Here is a 26,372-nt window from a genome sequence, read left to right as displayed (position 1 = left end):
GTCCATTATTACCCCCAGATTTCTAACTTGGTTTGTAGGTTTCAGAGCAAGACTCTGGAGGTGACCTCTAACACTTTCTCTTTGTTTCTGTGGGCCAAAAACGATTATTTCAGTCTTGTCTGAGTTCAGCTGGAGAAAGTTGTTTTGCATCCACAAACTGATCTGTTGGATGCAGTGACAGAGTGAATCTACTGGTCCATAGTCACCTGCCGATAGTGAAACATAGATCTGAGTGTCGTCTGCATAATTGTGATAGGACACATTTTCACTGCGTATCAACTGACCTAACGGCAGCATGTAGAGGTTGAACAGAAGGGGACCCAGGACTGACCCTTGGGGCACTCCACAGGTCAGGGTCATGTGGTCTGAGACACAGCTACCAATTTCAAGAAAGTACTTCATGTCTTCCAGATAGGACCTTAACCAGTTTAGGGCAGTGCCAGTGATGCTCACCCAGTCCTCTAGTCTCTGTAAGAGGATCCCATGATCGACAGTGTCAAACGCAGCACTCGGATCTAACAGAATTAAGACTGAGGCTTTGCCCGTGTCAGTGTTCAGGCGGATGTCATTTGTCACCTTGACAAGAGCAGTCTCAGTGCTGTGATGAGGTCTAAAACCTGACTGAAAAACATCAAATGAGTTGTTTATTAAGAGGAAATCTGTGAGCTGTTGGTAAACAACCTTTTCAAGGACTTTGCCCCAAAATGTCAAATTAGAGATGGGCCGGTAATGACTGCGGCATCAAGACTGCTCTTCTTTAGGAGAGGCTTTATGACCGCAGTTTTCAAAGACATTGGGAATGTTCCAGATTGAAGCGACATGTTAACTATGTGAGTGAGTGGTGCTAACAAACTGTTCAGCACAGACTTTAGAAATCTGGTGGGTAACACATCGAGGCAGCATGTAGATGAACTCAGACTGGTGATGATCTCATGGACAGTTTTGTCAGTTACTGGTGCAAAGTGAGTTAGCTCTAAGTGTCTTGGTGGTTTTAGGGTAATTTTTTGCATTGTGGGATTTATAGCATTTTTAATGCCCTGAACTTTGTCATTAAAGAATAATGCAAACTCATTACACTTGGATGTGGAAATGAGTTCTAACGGAGGGTTTGTCAATCTGTTACTGTGGCAAACAGGACACGCGAGTTGTTACAGCAGCTTCCAATTATTTCAGAGAAATATCTTTCCCTAGTTCTACATAAAATGAACCAACTAACAATTCTAACCTTGTCTTTGAATAGAAACTGTTGCAACATCTCTGCATACCTCGCAAGATAAACAGGCTAAATCTTAGGTCAGTGCCGTGATAAAAAACAAATTCCCTGTTTTTTTACACACTAAATATCATTCCAGATCTGGATTATGCAAACTCATTTGTTAACCGCATGGAAGAGTGATCAGCTTAACAAATACTTTTCTCATTTAAAGCTATTACTCAGAAACTACAGGCCAGGAATCTGCTATGGTCAAACCACAAAATATGTTTTACTATTAGTTTGACAACAGGCTTCTAACTGACAATGACCATTAATTATACTATAAACCAATTTGCTGTCTAAATGAACGTTTGAATCCCAAAAAGCAATGGTTTTAGCACAACCAGCCCTAGCATCAAAAGTAGTTTATGTATGAATGCAAAGCTAAAACCATGGCATTAATCTTTGGCAGGAAGATTACGGAGCTGCTGTTATTTCATCAGTCAATCTTGTAAACTTGAGATCTTTAGCAGAGTGAAATCCTGACTCTTTGTGGTTGATCAAAAAGTTATTTGGATTTAAGTCAAGGTCTCACAAAATTTAGCAATTCTCCGCAAATCGTTCTAAGCCATAAAGATAATAAAAATGACAGAACTGAAGGGGCTGTATAGGTTCTTGAAGCACTAAAAGGAAAAAGGTTAACCAAGGGACAACTGGCCATGGTTATGGTAAGTTAAAGGTTATTTTGATAAACTGGCTTTTCTTTTTTTAATCTTTTAGCCATGTTCATGCTTTTCTTATCAAGTTATATTTTGTTTAATTTATAGGCCTACATGTAAAGGTAAGGTTGTAGTCTATTAAAATGGTCAAATAAATAAGCTCAAAAGGCTCTGTTTCAACTGCTGATGTCATGAGGTGGGGTGGGGGTGGGGTCATGTTTGTCACTGTTTGCTGTTGTTTTGCCAGTTGTCACTGTGGTCTATACTGATCGGTCTAGTGACAATAAATAATCCATAATCACACTACCTCTGTTCACTACATTTCAAGGCGCATTGTGGGAAATTTTGAGTGAACTATTTCTTCACCCACTGGACTTTACAGACAGCACTAAGAATGGTGTGAAGCCTTAATAGTGTAATCATTTATACATCATACATCAACTGTTTACGCCAGCCTTTGTTTGGTGTATTTATACCTGTTGTACATATAAATTATAGTTTTACACCAATCGAGTAGGTAATTGAGGAGAAAAGTTGAAAAATGTGTAGAAAATGACAGGAAATGACGTCACACTAGGAATACTCATCCCAGTCAAAGTTTAGGCATAGTTTACATAAAATAAACAACTTTTTGACCCTTAAAACAAAATAAAGTCATTCTTATGTTTATATTTTTTTCGTAAAATGTTTTAAAATGTGACATTAAATAAGATTGCAGAGTGTTTGCTGGGTAATTTCTTTGTGCGATGTCATCAATTACAAACAGGAAGTGAAATAATATACCTAAAGAATGACCTATTCTGGGCTAAGATTTTTATGATTTTTTAGCAAAATTTAAAATATATAATCTTAAAAGCATTTTCGTTCAACTAGACCTAGAAAAAGCTGATCAAAAACACCTTGTGACATTTGTCAGTTAATCAACAGATTTTAAGAGTTATTGCTTGTTCCGTTTCTGGTGTTTTACAACTAACTAGCAGCACTACTAACCCCACACACAGACGGTTACCCCCCACAAGTCCGAAGGTTCGCTAGTCCGAAAGTTCTCTAGTCCTCATAGGCTAAAGTGAAGGTGCAGACGGCATCAGGATGTAGTCAGTCTGTAAAATGCGCACGAAGACACGCACTGGGGCCCGTAGGATTGGTAGTCAAAAAGGAAATTCAGATGGCCAAGACGGGAGTGTCTACAGAGCCGCGGCGCGCGGCCGAAACTGCTGGGCTATTTGAGTTAATTCATTCATTAATAATACGATAAGGAGCTCAGGCTATGCACAGAAACAAGTCGGTTATGGAAAATACGTGAGTTTAATCATAAAAAGTGCAATAACACTAGAAAAGACTTAAAAGCCAGTGTGTAGGGCACAGGGAGGCGAGCCCGCTGCGCGGACTCACACCTTCGGATTTGTGAACCTTAAAATTTCGGGGAAATTTCGGACCAGTGAACCTTCGGACTAGTGAACCTTAAAATTTCTGAATTTTCGGACTAGTGAACCTTCGGACCAGTGAACCTTCGGACTTGTGGGCAGCCACCACACAGACACACACTTGTCCTTTATTAGCTGGACTCCGCTTGGACATGGCCACGAGGTCAGACAGTTCATCTGTGCAGTTTACCAGCACTTACTGCGTGCGGTATTACACCACTTAGGTTAAGCCAGCGTTAAGTAAGTGGATAAGAGTGACGGTAAAGATTAGCGGCTAAAGCTAGCTAGCATTCAACGTTGAATTAACGTTGAATCAATGTTGATACAGATTTGAAATTTCAACGTTGAAACAATGTTGAAAATGATTGTTGATCTGAGGTTGTTTCAATGTACACATAGGCGTTAATATCAACGCTATTTTAATGCTGATCAACACGAGCAACATGTTGTTGATTCAATGTCAGATATCAACGTTGATTCAACGAAGAGCCTGATGGAACATATAACGTTGATTCAACGTCATTTTGCTATCTGGGGAAGGAAATGTGGCACAATTAAGCTCCCATACATGCCTATTACTAAATCAATATTGAGGTAAAAATGTAAAGTTATATTATAATAGTTTGGCGACAATGTTATAACCCCAAAGCCACTGCGTCTGATTCAGCTGGGTCATCGTGGCTCTACTGGTCTGTAAAATGCAGGTTAGTGACCACAAATCTCGATTTCAGGGTAAAAACTACAGTCTCAGAAGGGGCTTTTTCGTGATCTGGTGCGCCACAATTCTCAGTGGGTCTCAGGATGACTGAATCTGCAAAAAGAGACTTGCACTTGGCACTAGTGGATGAAAAAAATCCCCTTCTATGTCCAGGAACTATTGCATTACCTCTGAGTGGGGTATTCTAATAATACTGTAACTGATTAAGAATTGATTTGTCATATCCGTCTTGGTAAAACTGCTCTAAAGTAGATTTCTGTAAGTGACCTAACAGACTTTTTTTTAACTGCATAGTTGAGGTAAACAGCCAAAAATGTTTCCATCTTCTTACCTTGTCTGCCTGGGTTGGACTTTTTCATTTTCCTAAAAGCAGAGCACCATCTTGTGGTACTCCGGGGTAAAGACGCCATTTGTCAACATACAATGCAGAATATAAGTCTCAATTCCTAGTATCGAACTGATTTTACTCAATATAAGTGGAACAGTGCCATCTTGGGGTCATTTTGAGTCGATGCAGAAAAAAAAAACATCAAAGACCTTTTATTTAAATTTTAAAGGAGAAATTATGCGTTTTTTTCCCATGTACCAATAGCACACTATGTAACTAGATAATCACTTTACGTTTGAAGTTTTTCATATGGCTGTGTTACATTTAATCCTACATGTATCACCTGGACTCTCAACGCAAAAAAATCTAGCAAATGCCATGGAAACGAGGTGACTATACCCTTTGGTGGAACACTGCAGGTAAAGCAACACAATTTCCAAGCAGGGGCTGGACTTTCCACCAGAAAATGTACATAGTGCTATAATCTAATAATAGGTCTAGCATTTTGAAATCCACGAGACAATAAAAAAATAAGGCATTCAATTTTGTAATAAAACAATTTTATTCCACAGCTTAAAACATAGTCGAAAATGAAATCAAGAGGACAATCGCAACAACTGCTTGTAAAACTGTGATATAATTTATCTACATTTTTTTTTACTCTCTAGTTTTAGTTCTGTCCAAAAATATCTCTGGTTTATCTAAATACGGTCCTTTTAGGAAATTCTCTGGATATTTATGCATTTTGGTATGGCTTGTACTGTAAGATTCTGGGAAACGATATCTCAAAAGGCAACAATAAATCTCTTTGAACACATCTAGTAATTTGATTTTAGTGACACATAACAGAAAACAGCAATATGAACTGTAAAAGTCAAAGTAAATACAAAAGAAGAAATGTTGATGTCCCTTTTAGTGTTTATATTTGAACAAACATCCAGCAGCTTGGGCCTTTAAGAGAAATGAACAACACAACAAACCAAGAGCAGATCAGACACGAGACACAAAAGTATAATTTGAATGAATTTTGTTGTACTGAAACAGACAGAAAAAGCTCCAAACAATGATGAATAAATGTTGAAAAATCTATTAAATGCATATTATCAGCCTTTATACCAAAACAATTGCCAAAGTTACATCATTATTAAGCAGTAACGTTTCTGGACCAAGATCTTATATGATTACTTTGACAATAGCCGATAGATTTATACGTCCTATTAGAAGAAAAAGATTCACTGTAGTCATCTGGACCCTCACAGGGCTTCTTCTAGGACACAAAGAAGAGGCCTAATCAGAGTAGGATAAAGATCTGAGTTCCCAGACTCGATCCGCAGATTGAGAATGACTCTTGGATGAGTCGAAATGTGTCCAGATGACAACTGAATCTTTTTCTACAATGAACACTCCTGGATGACTGAGGGTTTACACAGACATCCTAACATACGCTGGAAAAATGAAAATGTTGAATATACTCGTTTTTAATATTATAATATTTCACTATAAAAACAGAACATAACTTTTAAGGCCAAAGAACAAGAAGTGATTATATGATTTGAACCTGTATTCCCTCACACATTTTCACTCCAGCAACATTGAAAAGTGGATAAACCTGTCAAGAACACTAAATCTGAGGTCTATTGTATTGCACATTTAAAAAAACAAACAGGCTTATTCAAGTTTGCATACGATTCAAATAAGTGTATGGAAAGCAAGAATCGTGAGAAGGAAAATATGTGACAAGACTTTTGACTGACATACAAAGAATAAATGTTTCGTAACAATTGTACATAATATATATTCTTTTAAACACTGAACAAGCAAACCTTATGTATCCTTTATGAATGAATTGCAATGTCCCTGTGTTTTAAAGGATCGATTTGAGTTTTTGTATGTGTTGATAAGCAGAGATTTTGTAACTCTTACACAAAAGCTGGTGAGGGAATTGTAGATTACATTCATAGGTGCAATACTACTGTGCATAAAGGAGTTATCTTTAGTTACAATAAATGGAAGGAAAGGGAAACAGTCTTATCTTTACCAGCTACTTAAATGTATAAAGTTAACTTTCTTACTCAAAATAGGTCAGGATATTCAAAATCAAGTTGGGTTTGGATTAGACAACTAAAAATACACAAAGATTAATGACAAACTAATGTTTTAGGACCCTTTTATGATAACAGAAGGCACACAAACTACCACAAGTTTCATCAAATGTGCAAAAAAGCTCGTTTCCTCTTTAAACACAAAGTGTCATCGTAGAGGCCTGTAATGTCCTTGGACAGAAATGTAGTTGTTTTGTAAGTGTTCCAATTCACAGATAAGATTCTTCTGTTGGCACTTTTATTTTTGAATGCAAAGTTCTGACAAGAGGCCAAAATCTTCAGATAGTGTGCAGCAAATCTTAGAAAAATAGAGACTTTCTAGTTCAAAGCAGCACTTGAGTTCATATCCCTAGTTTTCCAGCATGTCACCATCTGATTGTGGAGCAATGGTGGACAGTTTGGGAGAATCGAGGGCCTGCGGGTTCACGATGACCTGGATGACAAAGTCCTTCTGGATCTTGGTGTCCTGCAGTCGCGTCTTGTCCGTGAGCAGCTTGCCAGAGAAGAACCAGCGCTGGTAGGCGATGTCGATGTCCTCCTCGGTGTGGAGCTGCTTCTTCAACAGGCCGATGGTGTCGGCCATGCTGGCGCTCAGCTTCAAGTCCTTCCCCGTGGACAGCCGCACCTGCAGGGGGTAAAAGAGGGTAGGGAGATGTGAGGGGATAGCAATCGTTTCAGATATTGGCCAATTGTGTTGTCGATTAGACTAGAGCAGAGGTTTGCAAACGTTTCATACCAAGTAGCACTTAAGAAAACGTTTGGCCTTCCAAATACCACCAGATCTATACTGTGTTTAAGAGGACTATTAGCGGTAAAGGAGGCCAAAACACTAACCAGGAAACTAGCTAAAGAAGGCCCAAAATGTGAACAGAACTAAATTAAGCCAATATTAGAATTGTGTCGTAGAGTATTGTCACTAAACTGGTCATCTTGTTGCAGATTGAGCAGTAGAACGCTCCATGTAGTCAGCTCTAGTGCACCCTCTAGTGGCTATTCCAGACACAAACACAGGCCAGGAAAACCAGATAAGAGGCCTCGTCCTATTTAAATCGATTGTCCAAAGTACATGTGAACCCGGGCTTGTCGATAAGAGGGATCGACTCTCCCCAAACCACGCATGTGCTCACGACCTCTCCATGTCCATATTCACGTCTTGGATACAATCAATTGGACTGAAACAAGACAAACGTAGCTGCGACATTGCGACATGCTTGCATTACCTAGGACAACACACGCATGAAGCACTCCTACACGCACCCAACAAACAGCACTGAGGTTTTATCATACTTCTAAATGTACGGGTCCAGAGCTGCAAATTATATCAACCCAAAAACACTTTAAGCGTCTGCGTAAAATCCACATCTAATCACAGCCTGTAGTGTCCGCATAAAGTTGAAGCCAGTCCTCAGTCAGTAAACATTTATTAAAACAAAACGTGCTTGTATTATGTCTGTTTGGTTATAAAACAAACGTGCAAACCAATGAACCAGAGCTGCACAGCAGATTTGCACGTATACTAACACCACCCTAATACTTATTAGGGGGTAATTATACTTCTTTGAGTAGATTTTAAACATGTACTTGTACTCCATTATTTAAAATCATAAAAGTTATTGTTTCACTCCTAATCATCTCTATACACGTCTTTCACGCAACTGTATAACTGTATTAATGAATTAAAACATTACGAGTACAAGTACTGCTGCCGGTAGAGTACATTTTAGTGGCGTTGGTGTTGAGAGTAAATTTGCATCTTGTTCAACATCAGGAATTTCCCTAAAATGTACTTAAGTAAAACGGCACTGGGGGCGGTACCTTGAGCAGGAACTCCTTCTTGGGGGCGGCGGGGGGCTCGGGGCTGACGCTGGGCTCGTCGTCGCCGCGCTCGGAGATCATGTTGACGGGAGGGGCCAGGCAGTATGCGGGCAGCAGGTAACGGTTCCCCAGCTCGTCGTAACACTCCGTCAAAGAACCTTCAGGGAAACGCCGCAATCAAATCATGTGAAGGCCAAAAATGAATGAAAAGCAAGAACTATGTACTTCAAGTACTCCAAGCATCTACTTTGAAAGTACAGACTTTTCACAAACAATTAAATTCACGCATTCAAGGACTGTTTATTTTATTGTTGTGTGTATTATTTAAAGACATCAAAAATGTAAATATAATAATAAGTTTGGCCGTAGAAGAGCAGCTAATAGATATTATTGCATGTGAAACTTACTTTTGGCTATTGGTTTGATTTAAAATGTTAAAATCCTATATTATTGCTTGGAAAGTCCAGAATATTATCTCTATACAGATCGTATAGAGCAGCAGTCATCTCCCTGATTTTAGATGGCAATGATGACAGGTGGTTTGGCCAATCAGGAACACACATGGTCTGTCCGTATCAAAACACACATGGTCTGCTTATGAGAAAATAAAAAACGTCAAAAAATATCATGGGCGACTGAAAAACGTTGCCGATTTTGACAAAAGAATGAGTAAAGCACTTAACCCTTACTCTGAGGTGAGAGAAGTTTGATTTTAAATATTACATGACCAATGACCATCTGTTTAAGATAAGATAAGATGCATCACTGAAATAAACAAATCTAAGCGCACGGTTCGGCTTCAGTTTGGCTCTAGACGGTGTATTTTGGATATCAGGCACCCTGTATTATGCATGACTCAGTACTTTAGATTACTTTTAAACCACCTCTCCACTCAGATATGAATTTAGGACCTTCCAGATCAAACCTCTATTACTGTGTCACACTTTTGGATTGATTCCACATGGCGTAACCCCTGCAAAGTACTCACCGTGGGGCAGTGTGATGCTGGCTCCGTCCACGAAGGCCTGGGCGAGATCGTGGTCGTTGTTCTCCAGGGCTTCAGTGGCACCCTTCAGAGCGTCCCAGATCTCCTTACGGCCTTCGAAGGCTGGAGCGGTGTCCCAGTACTCGTCCCGCTTGCTGCGCAGCTGGCCCTCAGTCATCGGGTAGTCACTCTTCCATTTGGGACGCTCCTTGCGCAGTGGTTCATTGCGGCCTAAGACACAAGAGAATTTTTGTCTCATCATTTAGTCTGACACTGCAAAACAAATGTTTGTAACTTGTACTTGACATCGATGTTCATTGGTTTGCACTTGAAATAACTTTCTAAATAACAGTTTTCTTCCTCTAAAATTTGACATAACAAATGCGCAAATGTGACATTTTTTGAAGAGTTATCCATGTCAGACAGTTAATATTGGTGTCGGCATAAAGTATTTACAAAAAAGAACATGTTCATTTCTTCTTTAAATAATAAAAAATATATCAGAAATGTGATCCTGTAATCCAATGTGTGTCCTGCCATGTGACATGAAAAATCAGATACTGTATTTAAAAAAGACGTTACATCTGTCATTATGCTCCAGGACGAGCTCTGGGGTTCAGGATTCAAGCTACGGTTTAAAAGAAATAATAATTACCGTATTTGCCGGACTATAACTTATAGTTTGGCCAGGGTGCAACTTATACTCCGGAGCGACTTAAGTGATATTATTTTTTATTTTCATACTGGCTACCGCATTTCACATGTGATTATTTTCACACTGACAACCGCAAGAGGGTGCGCTAGGTTTTAAGCGAAGTAGAATCGGCACTTCCTCTACCTCCGGAGTTTTCGAAGTTGTTTAGAAGTGACACCAATGGATTTAGGGATTTGGGGTAGTACTGATGCTTTGGTAAAGCATGTTCTTTATGCTATAGTTATCTGAATAACTGTTAAAATGTTATGTTTACATATCAGACACTTACAACAGTTTGTTACAGTTTGTTGTCTATGCGTCATGTAGCTGAAGGTGTTACGTTAGCATACGTACACCTATTCACCATGTTCTCTAATGTTATTTTAAATTGCATTTCAAGATGAAATTTCTGTTCTTAGTCCTGGATTTCATCAAATAAATTTCCCTCAAAATATGCGACTTATATACGTTTTCTCTTCTTTATGTATTTTTTGGCTGGTGCGACTTAAGTACGGTATATTCCCATTTTTGTAAAATCACTTTTCTGAAATACTTTGAACATGCACCAGTTTAGTTTAATATCCTGTTACTTAAAACTATAAACATAAAAGGCCATTTTGATATGTGTTACAGGTGACATCACTCTGCAGTACATGTTAAAATATATAAAATAAAGATAGTTACACACTAAATAACGTAATGATAAAAGCCATCCTTTCATTTGCTGTAGAACTAATTTGCATTTAGCTACAAAAGGCATGTCTCAAAGCAGAGCTGAAAAAACTGGTACCAATATTCTCTCAATTATTACGTGCCGGTTATTTGGAGTCATGCAACCTTGTCACCCCAGTTTATTCCCTTTGTTTGAATTAATTTGAGTTATATGACAGTCTTTTACTGTATGTCAGTTTTCTCGCTGAGAGGTTTTAGCATGGCGGGCCGCCATGCTTTGGCTGGTCACCGCCATGCTCAAAAGATACTGCCAGGTATTAAAGGCGGTGTGGACGATTTTTCGGCGATTTGAGAACGCAGGCGGAAGTGCGCATGCGCACTCCCCCGTGTGGACTGATACAACACACACGTGCGTTTGTTTATTAGCGCAACGGAGCGCATCGCATCTCTCGTCTCCCGTAGATTTCTGTCCACTTCTGCGTCAGCTCGAACTGTCTTTCTCCGTCTTCATTTTGCCCCGTACACTGAGGGAACTATATTATGATAGATCCATGCGCTTAGGCACGCGGAAACGTGGGGACGAACCGCACGCGGCTGCAGGTGAGCGATAGGTGCGTTTTATGATTGATATGTGGCAGGACTAATCGGCAGTCCACGCCACGTCCATTCAACCTTTAAGATCACCGGGCGAGCGCTGCGAGCAAAAAGTACCATGGCGCTCGCACGGTAATCCCAATACCATATTAAGATCACAGAAAAAATGTCAAGCACTTCTCGCTGACGCCTTCCACGGTTTGTCCCACCGCCATCCTTCAACCTCAGCCCAGCGAGAACACTGGTATGTGACTTAATTGTTATTCTCATTTATGATACCATGTTGTTAAAGCGTTGAAGCAGGTAATGTTTAGCACTGCTGCTGAAAAACAGGATCAAGATGGGCTGCATAAAATCACCATGGCATTGGAACTTGCAGAAATAAGGAAGCACACCCACACTTACTGATTCTCACAGAACCATACACACCAAATAACCCACATGTTTAGACTAGAACAAACTAATCCTACGCGACAATGCCCCACACTTCCTGTTGCACGGAGACACTAGCGGTGCCTACATCCTCACTAATGAAAACATCAACGGCGATATCATTATGTCTAAGCGGACCACAGAGAATGCTCGGGCGCTTCGTAATCATATCCACATTCATGTTTTCATGTCTATAAAGAGAGCGACCGCAATGAAGAATGTTCACTGTCATCCCACCCGGCTCCTCTCGTCCCGGGCTAAAATTAGGCTCTGATCGAGAATGTGTGATATGTGTGAAGAGAGTGTAACCTTATCTAGGCTCAACGTTTTACACGGTTTACGCTATAAAAAGACGACCTATATATTAGCACAGAGCTTCTCAAACTTCTTCCGGCGTACTTGCGTTACTTCTCGTCACTGTAGATCACTTTTACCACCGCAGGTCCACGACGTCACACACAGACCGTTTTCTACGCGACGCTTGTTGTCGTTGTCGTTGTCGTTGTCGTTGTTGTATGGCGGTTGGCATCCGAGTGTTGCATTACCGCCAGACTTTATTCCTCAGACGTTTCGTAGTCCTCAGACTCTGTCGTAGTCCGTAAAAGTACTCCTCCCATTGCTTTGGCGTACAAAGCCCATGAGGTCATGATGTGTTTTTGTGACTAGAATAGTTGTTGTGTCAGAGACCAACCGGCTTTATTCCAGGGAGACTCTTTTTCACCTTCCTCGCCCTCTTTGACGTTCAGTTAGAAGTCCTTCTTCCATCACTTTGGCGTTTCTAGGCCCACGAAGTCCAAGCGCGCCAGAACATCCTCTTGCTCCTCATCCTCGGCTCAGTCTCCAACACCCCCCACCTCTATAAACGTTTACCCAGCCCTGTGCTACATAAGTAAGCAACCACAGCCTGACACAAACCCTGTGACTGGATCGCCAGAACGCTCCGCAGACTGAACTCCCGCCCATTACTCCGAAACCACAAGGCCAACCCGGCCCCCTCCCCATCACAAGCCTCACAGCAAATCAGCACATGCTCGACAGTCTCCGGCACCCGACAGCGACCACACAGACCGGTCGGATGTTTGCCCATCCTACTCAGTGACCAATTGAGTCCAGCATGGCCAATCCCCATGCGGGCGAAGGCCCCTTCCTCCCACGCGCTCCCGCCCATAGACCCGCAAGGACCCACACCACCCCGTATGTGATAGAGATGCCGTCCAGCAACACAGTGGCTCCAAAATTCCTGCCAAAGGCAGACTACATGACTCTTGATAACGGGCTTGATTTCAGACTTGCCCAACTCAACCGCCACATCAATTGATGGCCGCCGAAGGGAACGTTTAGCCAGTGCATCAGCCATTTCGTCACCATCCACCCCCACATGCGCAGGGACCCAAACGAAGGAAACCCCCACATCCTTCCTGGACAGGGAGAGCATCAGACAGAAGATGCCATTCAACACATCCTGTCTGCAATCCGATCTCCCAGATTTAATGCTTTGCAATGCAGAAAGGCCGTCAGAGGCCACCACAATGCCGCAACACTGCAAAGCAGATTCCGCCCATTCCAACGCCAACCGCATCGCCACAAGTTCCGACGTGAAAACAGAAAGGCGATCTGTCAACCTCTTCCTGACCGCCAGCCCCAGGTCAGGCACAAAACAAGCGGCGCCAGTACGCCCACTCTCAGGATCCCCAGACCCGTCGGTACAAATAAACACATCACCTGAGTGCTTATCGATGATCGCTTGAACGGCAAACTGCGGTGCCCTCCCAGCGACTCCTCTAAGCTTGCCATGCAAGCTAACATCAACAGGAGCCGGGACGTCGTTGATGTGTTGCTTTTAATGGCGATTGGCAGCCAAATGGAACTACCTACTGTAGTTGTACGTCTTCTGTAGTTTTTGCCTTTTTCTTCAAAGCCCATGAGCACAAAGCAGAAAAGAATCAAATGCACAGGAATTACGTCGTCGCATGAAAGAATAAAGTCAAAACAAATAAAGAATAATTACCATTTTGCCGTTAATCACTGTTACTAGCTCATTACAGAATTATAATTAGCATAAATGTTTTCCATACATTTGGGGAGAGACTGGGGTGAGACTGGGGCAGGACAGGGGAGGGACAGGGGTGGGACAGGGGAGGCACAGAGGCAAACTTGTGTGAGGGTCACAGAGGCTGGCTGACCTACTCTTCTGCTGCGCTCTCGTATTTAGAAATTAACCCTGTGTTGGCACTGGGCGCTTTTTGGCACGGCTCTGCTCCCCCCCAAATGGGCGTGCCCCACACTTTGAGAAGCTCTGTATTAGCATGTCTATAATTTAGTGCCGTACAAAGAATGCCAGACAATGGAATGGAAATGGGACACTGAAAAGGTTTGTTTTTCTTTGCGTAATTATTTATAGGCACTCGGATGGCTAAAGGTGGTGTAGGGTTAGCACTTGGGCCAGATTGGGTACTTTCAGAAAAAACAAAAAAAGTTCCTTCAAGACAAGGAACAAACAAGACACATTGAAACAAACAAATTTAAGTAAATACGACTGTGATAAGGTATCATTTATGAAGTTGTTTTGAAGCTTACAATAAATACCACGCAATAATAAATTCCAGTCTGTGCTTTGTAATTATTTTAGATTTATTATTCAGTGTTATTAGTGTAATGTTTTCCATGTATGAATCCGCTGACAGTTTAAAAGAAGCAGCAACCAGTGTTTCTTAACAATTAGCATTTACTGCTAGCTGCGCTTTTGTTCATTGCACAAAAACATAACAGTTCCTTTTGTAACATTATTAAAGCAACAAGGTTAACCTAAAAAAGACAAGGTTTTTGGATTTAGTAGAGGTTGGCCAAATGCGGTCGTGTCCCTACTTGGACAAGTGCTTATGAAAGGTTGGACACTGAGAAAAAAAAACTCATCTAATGGCACAACTTTTTTTTCATTTTGAAAAATTAAAATATATTAGAGCAGGTTTATTTTGTTGAATAAGGTTTAGAATGTCAAAAACCTGGTTTATTTGTCATTTATGCATAAACCTTGTCTGGAATGAGTGTACCTAGTGTGATGTCACATACTGTACCACAAATACCCATAATTTATATGTAAAACATAAACACACCAAATAAAGTAAAAAAAAAAAAAAATGATGATCGTAAAAACCTGTCATACAAACTTTATTAACCTGATGAACATGTTGAGCTAACGATTGGTGACCAAACAACAGCGAAAATCTTAATTCGCTCTTCAACTTTACAAACTCAAAACTTTATGAATATTAAAGTTAATAAGTTTAAAATCAGTTCACATTCAGGTTTAAGTCTTGGTTTACGTTTGGACTCTATAGTATGATGAATGTATTTACCAGTAGTGACTCTGCAGCTTATGGAGTTGTTCCATGTCTCTTTCGTCACTTTTTTTGCCAATAGAGTTTGGTAATGGATCTCTGAGGATGTATTACTGGTACACAAACATGGCGGACTTCCGTGATAATTTGTTGTTGTTTGGTTGTTTTTCCAATGTCTGACCCCGAGCTCCATTGATACCCTTCAGGTCACTGGAGGCACTGCACTGTCTGAAGCGGTTACTCAAGTTAGACTTTAAAGATGAGCTGCAACGTCGGTTAATAAGTGGAATATAGCTTTAATTTTTTCACAACAAAGTCTGGACGGTTAGTTTTAACCAATGACAAAACAAAAGTATGAGTTCATTCCGCCAAACCAAAGAACGCGCCATAGCAACTGCCTTGGTAACCGAATGCTTCGACTGCGGTCATATCAGTGACAACAGTTTTATACAACGAATCTTGCCGTTTTCTGCAATGACAGGGAGCTGTGTAGCAATGCACTGCTCTTAAGAGGGAAGAGGGCTCTTTGAGTGGCCCAAACGGAAGGGTCAACAACATCTTTGGACACGATTTGTTCGTACTAAGAGACGCGCAGTTAGAGACAGGGTGTCATCACTGCGACACAGGAAATGTAGTGTCTGGGCTCCAGAATGGAGAATGTATCGACTTGGATATGCGAAAAAGTAAGTTGCAAGATATTTTCACATCAAGGCAGTTGTTTGTGCTTTCGTAGCCTCCGTATGCGTCTGTCTGACGCTGTGTGCATGATGGCTGCTGCTGTTGTTGACGGGGAGAGTGGTCACTTTATGCATATTACTGGTTGTAATAATTATACCAGGAAGTTGAATGGATTTGAAATTAAATTGAATCGAGCCACCGGCACGTTCTCAACTGCTGTTTTCAGGTCAGTTTGACTAGTAATTTGCAGTTTCGAACTAATACAGTAAGGGACCTCATCATCATTTCACATAATTTCATGGGAAATATTCCAGTTTAACACGCACCATTCAGAAAGTCTGTCGATGTCCAGTCGCCATCTCATTCTCGTCTCATCATTCTCATCCTCTCCATTTTCATCGTCCGACGAGGCATCAGGCTCAAACATGTTCAACTGGATGCTGTTCGTCATCCGTTGAAATCCTCTCACTTGACGAGGATTCACTCGCATTTTTGTTGCTATCGCTGTCCACTTCAGTGTAAATATCCTCCGTGTTGGCTAGCTATCTCCCGGAGTGACGTCACATTTCCGGGTTAGGTGAAGGCAAAAAGACGGCAGCAGCAAAAGAGCGTAATTCTTTTTAAAAAATAGTTTATTTTTTTATCAATAGTGTCTGAATAAATTAAGATACTAACAGCCGACGACATCTTGAAAGCACAATTACAATTAACTTTGCCACCCATCTTTAATCTAAGCTTTGTTTTAACACAATCTGACCAAGTCCCTCATTTCAAGCTAGCATTAATCAAATATTTTTCACACTCAAACTTTTTATCAAAACTCAAACACATTAGCAAGACAATCGCTCATATTGATCACATGCTCCTAAAATGTCTTGTTTGAATTATTTGCATTTCATCTTGTGTTTGGACTTGCAGACAACCTCGAGAAACCCATGTATTTTATTCCTCCTTACCAAATAGTTGAGTCCATTGGGAGTTTAAAAAATGTAAGTTACATAAGACATTTTGATTCTAGACATGAAGCCATGCATTTCAGACCAATGACGCAACAGCAGGGCGTTTCATGACGGCGGGCTCGTAAACGGCGTTGCCATATGACGACGAGGTGCATGAGCGAAAAGGAAACGGAGCGGCCCAAAACACAGCTGGGATCGAGTCAAGACCACAATGGAGATTTGGACCTGTAAAGCCTTTAATAGCCGTTCTCACAGCCAGCTCATGAGGCAACTGCAGTAACTTTAGATTTGTCGAGGCATATTAGTGAGAAGAAAGTGGATAACGTTTCTGTCTGCGTCCATAACATGAAAAACGACATGTACTCGGGCGGACGCTTCTTATCGCAAATGCAGAGTTCAGCATTCTGCAATGAGAGATAAGGAGTGTAGTAAACAAGTTCAATGTTTGAGATAATAGGACAATGGGACATGAATATATGTTTTGTATATGTTCATAAAAGGTTTTTGTCCAAAAGCTAAAGGCTAACATGAATAAACTTACATATTATCCTTATTCCGAAAGCCTGTGTTGGCGTCGCAATACGATATAATCCTTCTGGTTGTATTAGTGAACATATTGCTGCCGACCTCGAGAGAAAATTTGTTCCACACAGACTAAAAAGCAGTTTTTTGGCCGCCCAGGGAATCGGTGCATTATTGACATGGACATCGGACGTTTTACTCACATTAATCTACTTTATAGCATGTTTTAGCGGCGAGACTTTTCCCTCGTTCCCAATTTAAACCAACGGAATTCCGACTGGACCGGAAGTGCGATTACAAAGGCAGTGGCGATCACGTTGGAAAAGAGGGAAAATTGGGCAGGATATGGTCAATAATGTAGAAAACTTGGTAAAAGTACACTGAAAGCCCAGTCGAGTGTTTCCGTTAACAGGTTAGTTCAGTTTGTGGTGTTATTTTATCCTTATTAGTTTAATTTAGGTTAGCAGTAGCTTAGAGAGAGGAACATGTGTCCAGTGTAGGTATAAAGGTAAAAGGTCTTAACAGTGAGTATCTGGCTGTAACTTGCTGTCGGCTTTGAGTTAATTCAATATTAGATGATTACCACAAGGCCAGGCTAATTCCTGGTGAAATACTGCAAGTACTTGATGCTTAAGCTTTACACTTCCCATATGGAGCGTGGGTCATTCACCTCAACTGAACTGAATTTGCTGCTATGTGGATTAGAGTCAGGTTACTGAATCTTACAAGTTATAGAATGTTGAATTTACTTTTAGAATTTACACTAGAAGAGTACTTGACAATTAAAGTCACTACGTTTACATGCATAAAGAAATCTGACTGCGCTTAACAACCCAACTCTAGTCTTTTACCCCAAACCTGTCTTCTGCTTTCTTGCCCCAGTTTATATAGATGCAGCTAAAAGGCTAAAAGAAACAAATAAGTACCATGTTGTCTCATACAAATTCTGATATTCACCTTATTCCGGATTCACTGGTAATTTAGCAATAGCAACAAAACTTTACAGCTATAATTGCTAATAAATACGCAATCACTTGGCCACGTCGGCCAGGACGCAAAAGAATGGGCTTTTATGAGGCTTGGGCCAACATATAAGCCTCCAATAGATGTTCTGGCCTTTAAAATGATGTCCTACATGTGCGCCGATTACAAGACAGATCGCCACTGCAGTTTAGCAGCACCTCTCTTGTTACATTCACAAACTGTTGCATCGCCCCAAATAATTATTTTTTATTTCGCTCAATCTCTCCTTTCACATAGTGCTTACAAATGGCCATGGAATATTTGTAAATCCCACAACACATACAGCAAGAGCCACACGTGCACCCAACACCAGAGAATATAATTTTACATAGATTTGCCAAAAACAAACACAAATTAAGTTCTTACCTTACTCCACAAAGGACTAAGAGCATCCTTTGACTACGCACTGTTTGTCTCAAAAAGTTTATAAGTTAGCCCAATACGCAGAGCTTAAACTGGTAGTTTACACTAGAGGTGCACTGGCTGCGCAGTGTGCACGACTCCACAAGCCCATAGTGCGGTGTTGAAAAACACAAATATCTCACATGAACGGTAGCAGGGAGCAGATTATTGGTGAAATCTCCATCATCCAAGACTCCCTCTCCTGCTGTGGCTGTGGCTCTGAGCGCTCAGTGTCCTGCCCAGTGCTCAGGACCAGAGCCCCATGCACAAGCCATTAACCAGAAGGACACGGGCTAACTATGCTAACTTTTAATACAAGCCAAGCGCCATTTGCAACTTGGCTGTGGGGCTGAAAGTGAACCGTGTTTCTGCGTCACTTTAGAAAGATTTGATGTCAGTCTTAAATCTTTAAAATGTATTATTCATTACACTATAATTCTCTTAATATTAAAAAAATGTAATCTTTTTTTTCTGACTTAGACTTTATTCTCATAAAATTCTTCTTCATAAGATTTTATTCTCGTAGTGCATATTTTTATTTGGAATATCCCTTATACTTTATCCCTTATAAATAAAAACTTTCATCGCATAGATTGGTCATTTAGTAATAGCACCAAATCTTTGCAGCTGTAATTGCTAATAAAAACCTTTATATCCTACATACAACTATTGGTACACCTTTGTCCAACAAGGATAAGTGATCTCTTTTACGTACATTTGTTCTCCGCAGAGTAAGTGGTGGCTGCCCACGAGTCCGAAGGTTTACTGGTCCGAAGGTTCACGAGTCCGAAGGTGTGAGTCTGCGCAGCGGGCTCTACTCGCGGCTCTCCTCACCAAAGCTGTGTCTCCGTGCAGCGGGCTCTACTCGCCTCCCTTTGCCCCACACACTGCTTTTTGGACTTTTCTAGTGTTGATGCACTTTTTATGATTAAACTCACGTATTTTCCATAACCGACTTGTTTCTGTGCATAGCCTGAGCTCCTTATCGTATTATTAATGAATTAATTAACTCAAATAGCCCAGCAGTTTCGGCCGCGCGCTCTGTAGACACTCCCGTCTTGGCCAGCTGAATTTCCTTTTTGACTACCAATCCTACGGTGATCGGATCACGCGTATTTATATACACATATATCATTTCTATACTTTGATCAAATGAAGGCATAGAACGGAGGATTCTGTTCACGCATTTTTCTTATGATCAAATGAGGGCATAAAGCGGAGGATTTGAGATGTTCCCTTGTTATTTTTATATACACAGTACAACTTGTGGTGCCTCCTGTGAGCAGCTGGTACATTAAACGTTGTGACGAGCCCCAGCGCGTGTCTTCGTGCTTCGTGCGCATTTTACAGACTACATCCCGATGCCAATGCACCTTCACTTTAGCCTATGAGGAACTTTCGGACTAGCGAACCTTCGGACCAGTGAACCTTCGGACCAGTGAACCTTCGGACCAGTGAACCTTCGGACCAGTGAACCTTCGGACCAGTGAACCTTCGGACCAGTGAACCTTCGGACCAGTGAACCTTCGGACCAGTGAACCTTCGGACCAGTGAACCTTCGGACTCGTGGCGGGTAACCGAGTAAGTAAACACATTGATCTCTGTTTTAACAAAAGAAAAAAATACAATATGAATGTTTCTTTTTCCCCCCTGATAATTGTGAATAATTGTAAAATCGTGATATTTCATGATAATTGCAACTCTAAAACGAATTTTGCAACTTTTTAGTGTCTATAAAAGCATATAACTACGTAATATAGCGAAGGACAAGTTCATTAGCATTTCACACACACACACGTGGGTGGGAATTAAGGCAGAATGAGCTCCATTATAGAAGCCGGTGACGTAGCGCGGCAAGCCCGGACATGTCCCCTTTCCACAGCCTTTGACCGGAGCGTCTGTGGGAAATCCTCGAAAAACCCAGAGACTGACACCTTAATGAAACTGTGAAACTAAAAGTAAGATATAGAGTCAGAGGGAGAGTCAGCGCTGTTTGCATTTAGAATTAGGGTTGCAAACTTAATCGCAATAGATTTAAATTTGAATGGGCGCAAAATTAGGGATGTCAAGATTATTAGGTAAATTGACAATCGCGATTATTCAGGTCACAATATAATCGTAAGAACCAAAAAATATATAGTTTAATAGCAGAAATGATAATCTATAATCCAATTTCGTAAAGCTGGTCACAAACGTGAGGAATAGCAATATGTTGACAATAACAATGAGAATGAAAGAAAAATATAGCCGCAAGCGGCAATGATCGGCCCTCGCCACGCCGCCGCCACACCGCCGCCACGCCGCAAGAGGAGGGGGCGCTAACGCGCCCAAATTGTCCTTTTATTACGCCTACTGCTGAATCTGTGACGCTGTCACATCTTCTCCCCTTTGTTTTACCATTCAAAAAGCTATTTTATTTTGAATTCTTGGCAAAATGTGCGGCTTTGCCACACAGACACCGTGACTTTTTGAATAAAAATGTGGATAACTTTTGATGGTCCACCCCTGAAGATGAGTCTCACCAAATTTCAGGTTAATAGGGCTAACGCCCTGGGAGGAGTTTGTGAAAGTCTAAAGTGTAAACATGTTCTGGCGATTTTTCCATTGGAATAACATGGAAGGTTTCGGTCATCGTTACGGCAACGCCATAACAATTATGACATGGGTCTCATTGACTTTTTTGATGGGGATACTAAAATTGAGTTTTGTGTCAAATTTCATATAATTTCGCAAAACTAAACATTTAACCTCCATATAAAATCTGTAGGGGGCGCTGTGGCTCCAAATTAATTTATTTCACTTCAAGTAGGTTTAGGGCAAAGAGTTTAACAACTGATTCTAATTTGACGCAATTCGGACTTTATCTGCGCTAACGGCAGAAATGTAAAATTTGGGAGATTTCTGAAATTATTGCTACAGTTTGCGGCTTCGCCGCTCAGAGACCGTGAGAGGTATCAATGTAATTTGAATAACTTTTGATGTCCCACTCCTCAGTAGCATTTTCACCAAATTTCAGCTTTTTAGAGCTAACGCCCTGGGAGGAGTTCATAAAAGTACGACATTTGGAAAAACTCCGAAGTCATGTTTAGCCATTTTTGAAGCAATATGGCCGACATTTGGTTGGGCGGACGGCGTTGCCGTAGTAATAATTTTTACTTCTCTTGTCACCATCTACCTCTGCGCCAAATTTCATGATTCTACGATCAGATTTTTTTGGGGTCATTTCCCATCTCTCAATGCATTTTTGGTACATTTGGGGGGCGCTGACGCGCACATTTTTTTTTATTTTAGAAAAGGGAAATAGCAAGAATGTAGAGAGGCACGATTTTTAGAGGTGTGCAAATTTTTGTGACTTTTCGTCAATGTTCACTGGGTGAAAAATAGGGGGGTTGGTCCCGAGAAGAAAGAAAGAAGAAAGAAAGAATAGTATTCCGATGCGAAAACAATGTTTCCCATTTTTCAAATATCATAAACTATGAGGTAGGAAAGCGCTCGCGCTTTCCTACCTCATGGTGTGGGTCCCTGGTCACTGACGGGTACTTTCGTTAATTTTGAGTGGGCTCCGCCCACTTTGTGTTTTTGGCCCTCTATACAGTAATAATGTTAATTTTTTGTATTACATGCTTATATGCACGGAACATGCAAGAGATGGGGAACGTATTTGTGAGATACTTAGGGCAAATGAGTGCTTTATATGGGTAATATAAATGTAAAGTGCTCGTTTAGTGCGCTTCGCCCGTTTACAACGGTAATGTTCCATTTTCCTACTACTAATTAGTATGCACGGAGCGTGCGTGAGTGGAGGAGTGCGTTAGTGAGTGTTTGGAAGTGGGCGAGCGCTTCACGCTCGATTTCGTGCGCACTACGTGCGCACTTTCGCAGCCGTGCTTTGCACGGCCTTACGAGATTAATAGGCCTCTCGCCAGCTTGTGGCGCTCGGGCCTAATGAAAGATTTCACTGTTGTTTAGTCTCAATAATCATGAACAATCATTAAATTGTGATAATTTTTCCTCAATAATTGTAACACTAAAACTTGATATTGCAACATCTCTAGACTCAACAAGCAAATTGCAAAGGCACATTTTTCTCCCTCAACAACAAAATATCTCGTCTTATTCTACATAAAAACTGCTAACCCTGTAGTTTAGATCTGTAAAAACAGGTTCTGAAATAGTTCATTCTTATTGATGCTTTTAAAATGTAAACATTGAAGAGAATCCTTTTTTTTTCTTCTAAAAACGAATAGAAAAGGTCTGTCAATGATCATTTCTTGAACACGAAAAGTCAAAAATCTTCCCCCAAAGTCTGAACTCCAAACCTCAGATTGACCTCTCAAATAAAAAGTCCTGAGCTGATATGACAATTCAAAAATTACTCAATTAAAATCCCTAAAGAGGAAAGAGTGACATTTCCAACAGTGGACGCATATGAGAAAGGGCTATAATCAACCAAATGAAACGTAGACACTTGTTTAAAGTCTATGATCCTGCGCGTTTACTGTGGACAATAAAGTGAAGAGCATTTCCCCAACGTGTCATTACAAAATCACCCGGGGACTCTCTCTCCATAATCCACTGTCGATTTTTCGGTGATTTGAGAACGCAGGCAGAAGTGCGCATGCGCACATCCCCGTGAGGACTGATACAACACACACGTGCGTTTGTTTATTAGCGCAACGGAGCGCATCGCATCTCTCGTCTCCCGTAGATTTCTGTCCACTTCTGCGTCAGCTCGAACTGTCTTTCTCCGTCTTCATTTTGCCCCGTACACTGAGGGAACTATATTATGATAGATCCATGCGCTTAGGCACGCGGAAACTGGGGACGAGTCTGACGCGGCTGCAGGTGAGCGATAGGTGCGTTTTATGATTGATACGTGGCAGGACAAATGATTTATCCACGCCACGAGGAAATATGATAAAAATTTGCTGAAAAAAATCGTCCATACCACCTTTAATTGGCCACATTTTTTAGTGAGTGAGTTGACCAGAGTTTTGGGAGTGACTGGATAATTTTATCTGCACTTATTACAACTTATTTCTGATAGCTTTTTTTAATGAACATATAAAAATTGTAAATTACACAAAAGGACAAATTAACAAAATTAAGAGAGATTGTTTTTTTTTTTTCCAATGTAAATCTAGTAGTAAAAATAATACAGTAAGACTACTAAAATTCAGCATTATTCTCAATGACTGTAGGTTTGAAAAATAGGGCTGGGCGATATGAAAAAAAGGAAGGGTTATGCTCATATTGATCAATCCTAATTTGCAATTCAATTTTATTCGGTCTGATTAAAAACAAATAAAAATGGCTTTCAACATTAATTTCCATCGACACAAACAAGACATGAACTCTGCTACAAACCACATGCTTTCACTGACAGAGAATTGGCTGTGGAATTAAAAAACAAACAAACAAGCTGATCATTATCATTCAACAACTGCACAGCCATACCTAAAAGGATAAAATGTAGACAAATGTCCTTTATAAGAATAACCAGACAAGAAAACTACCGAATGAATGTCCAATTACAAAGAATGAAATATGTTGTTTTCGGTGTGAATTCAGAGTCCAGGTCAAATATAGGCTATAGTAAAGTCCATACTGAGGACAACTGACAGAGGAATCTAAGGGAATCAGCATAACCACAATGCATTGGTGCCAGTCGGGAGTAAAACCCACTACAGTCTTTAAAGCCACATGAGAAATGGGCCACCACCAAACCTGACTGTAATCCCACATTTAAGACCGTGCTTTACCAGACATGATTGCTTTTGCGGGACAAAGAGGGAGGCTGCAAATTGTTTGGTATTGTTGCAGTGGATGGCAGAGTCAGGTAGAGAATCTGACTGCAATTTGTGGCCGAGTGTGGGATGGGTGAACTGCTTTAGGTGCGCACCATAAATAGAACAAGAGACAGACAATTGTGCCGAAAATTCTCCAGATTTTTCAAAGCAGAATAAAAAATTAAAAAGAACCAATGTTTGGAGTGTTAAAATGCATAGATCATTTGTGCCAAACAGATTGAGTTTTGATCCAGGCCAGAACATAATGTACATTTTATACATTTATTCAAGGACGAGGTTAACCTGCAGTGTGTTGTTTTTTATTTGAAGAATGAACGATTCCTTTTGCAACCAGCCACACAATGTTTCAGGGCAGGGCTGGCAAAGGGTTGGATGTAGAAGTGACTAAAGAGGGATGGTCTGAACTGTCCAGTATGGATTTATTATTTTCAATCAATATCAATAGCTGATATCTTGCCAATAAGAGACATCATGACAGTATGTGTACTTGTCTCGGGTGAAGATTGAATTAGAGGCTTTTCTGATGATGGGACAAACACAAAAGAGACGTGACCCAAAGAAATATATTAATAAATTAAAATGTAGTATTTAGTGGAAGTTATAGAATACAACTTGTGCAAAAATATTTATTGTGCCCCTGAGAAAGTTTGTATTTTAAATATAGATGCTAGATGAAAACAAAACACTGGATATACACGTAAACCTGCACATTAAAAACTACAAAGTTCTATTTCATCCCTTCTGACTGTCTTGTCTCTGGCGGTCATCCATGATTCATAGAACTGCAGTTACTCGTCTGTTACACACGTAAATGTTGGTTTAGGGCTGCAACAATTAATTTGAATCATGTGGATTTAACAGTAATTGCAAATGTGGTTTGATAATCGCAGTCATTAACAGAACTACACAAACACTAAAACAAATTCCAAAAGACTTTTTATAACACAGACAGCGGCATTAATGAATCAAAAGTCAAAACAATAATGAACAATTGCTGATTTTCATCAATAATACACTTTGTACATATTCTGTATTATTTGAGGGTAATCCCATTAAGACTTTCCTGGTTAAATAAAAGGTAAATACTTAGTAACAATATTTTAACCTTTTATTCGGTTAAAATATCACATTACATTTTTATTAAAGAGTCGACAACTAACGTCGATTTCAAACAAGTCAAGCTCACATTTAACAATACTAGACTGCACTCTTGCTGTTCTTTTATGCAAATGTTGAGCAAATCAAGTTAGTAACTTGATGAGACTGGGCATCACCCGTAACACAGTCTGTCATTAAGCAGTCTTGTGTAGTTTACAATAGTTTAAACCGTGGGCCTCTGTCATTACGTTATTTCCATGTAGCCTCTCCACCACTTACACTAAATGCACATGCTACTGCGCCTGTACCGTGCTCTTACCTCCGCGTCCGTTTCTTGACGAGCCTCGACTCGGCGTATCGTCCCAACCGTCCAAGTATCTCCCCACACAGCCTCCCATGATCAGCAGGCAGGGGCTCGTCTCCCGGCGGGGTCACTAGCTCAACAGGGCACCGATCATCGCCGCGGCAGAGGAGGTGGATCGGTTCGGTGAAGTGGAGACTAGAGAGGTCGGGCTGCTGCTGCTGCTGCTAACAGGCTAACAGTGAGCTAAGCCAACCGTTACAACATCAGTGAAAACAAACTTCCCCGCGATCTAAGATACTTCTCAATACCGTCACGTTTTACTTGGCTCCCGTGAGTGTGCAGTGGCATCTCCCCGCAGTCTTCGGCGTGCCACTCGGGTTTCTTGCCTGTTTCTAGCGAGGTTTGTGCGTCAATCTCACAAACTACATCCCTCTCTCTGATGTTGGGAAAAGGTGACTGACTATTAGCCTTAGCGTACGAGCTAACGCTACCGAACTTTTGTTAACGCATGCGTATAACGACCCTGCAGGTGTGCAAATTCTGTTCATGGGGTTAAATAA

The 26,372-nt window shown here is 40.8% G+C and overlaps 1 protein-coding gene across 1 annotated transcript; it reads right to left on the bottom strand.

Annotated features, from left to right (window-relative positions):
• Window positions 1-4,926: 4,926 nt before the first annotated feature.
• Window positions 4,927-26,276, bottom strand: LOC140369031 (ubiquitin domain-containing protein 1-like). Its single transcript, XM_072456239.1, has 4 exons — window positions 25,828-26,276; window positions 9,290-9,517; window positions 8,302-8,459; window positions 4,927-7,111 (listed from the first exon to the last, which is right to left on the bottom strand). The coding sequence occupies exons 1-4, from the start codon at window positions 25,904-25,906 to the stop codon at window positions 6,836-6,838; spliced, it is 741 nt and encodes a 246-aa protein (XP_072312340.1). The 5' UTR covers window positions 25,907-26,276; the 3' UTR covers window positions 4,927-6,835.
• Between the last annotated feature and the right edge of the window lie 96 nt (window positions 26,277-26,372).

Source organism: Eucyclogobius newberryi, unplaced genomic scaffold (genome assembly GCF_026437365.1).
Source record: "Eucyclogobius newberryi isolate DKJ021-1_F unplaced genomic scaffold, fEucNew1.0.hap1 SCAF_20, whole genome shotgun sequence".
Classification (NCBI taxonomy): domain Eukaryota; kingdom Metazoa; phylum Chordata; class Actinopteri; order Gobiiformes; family Gobiidae; genus Eucyclogobius; species Eucyclogobius newberryi.
This window is presented reverse-complemented; position numbering and strand designations above follow the sequence as displayed.

What these genes read in the sequence shown, in the direction of transcription:
- LOC140369031 (XM_072456239.1), bottom strand. Translation starts at nt 25,906, where the DNA reads ATGGGAGGCTGTGTGGGGAGATACTTGGACGGTTGGGACGATACGCCG. An exon ending in GTCAAGAAACGGACGCGGAG is followed by an intron (nt 9,518 to 25,827) that starts GTAAGAGCACGG and finishes CTTGTGTCTTAG; the next exon opens with GCCGCAATGAACCACTGCGC. An exon ending in CAGCATCACACTGCCCCACG is followed by an intron (nt 8,460 to 9,289) that starts GTGAGTACTTTG and finishes GTTTCCCTGAAG; the next exon opens with GTTCTTTGACGGAGTGTTAC.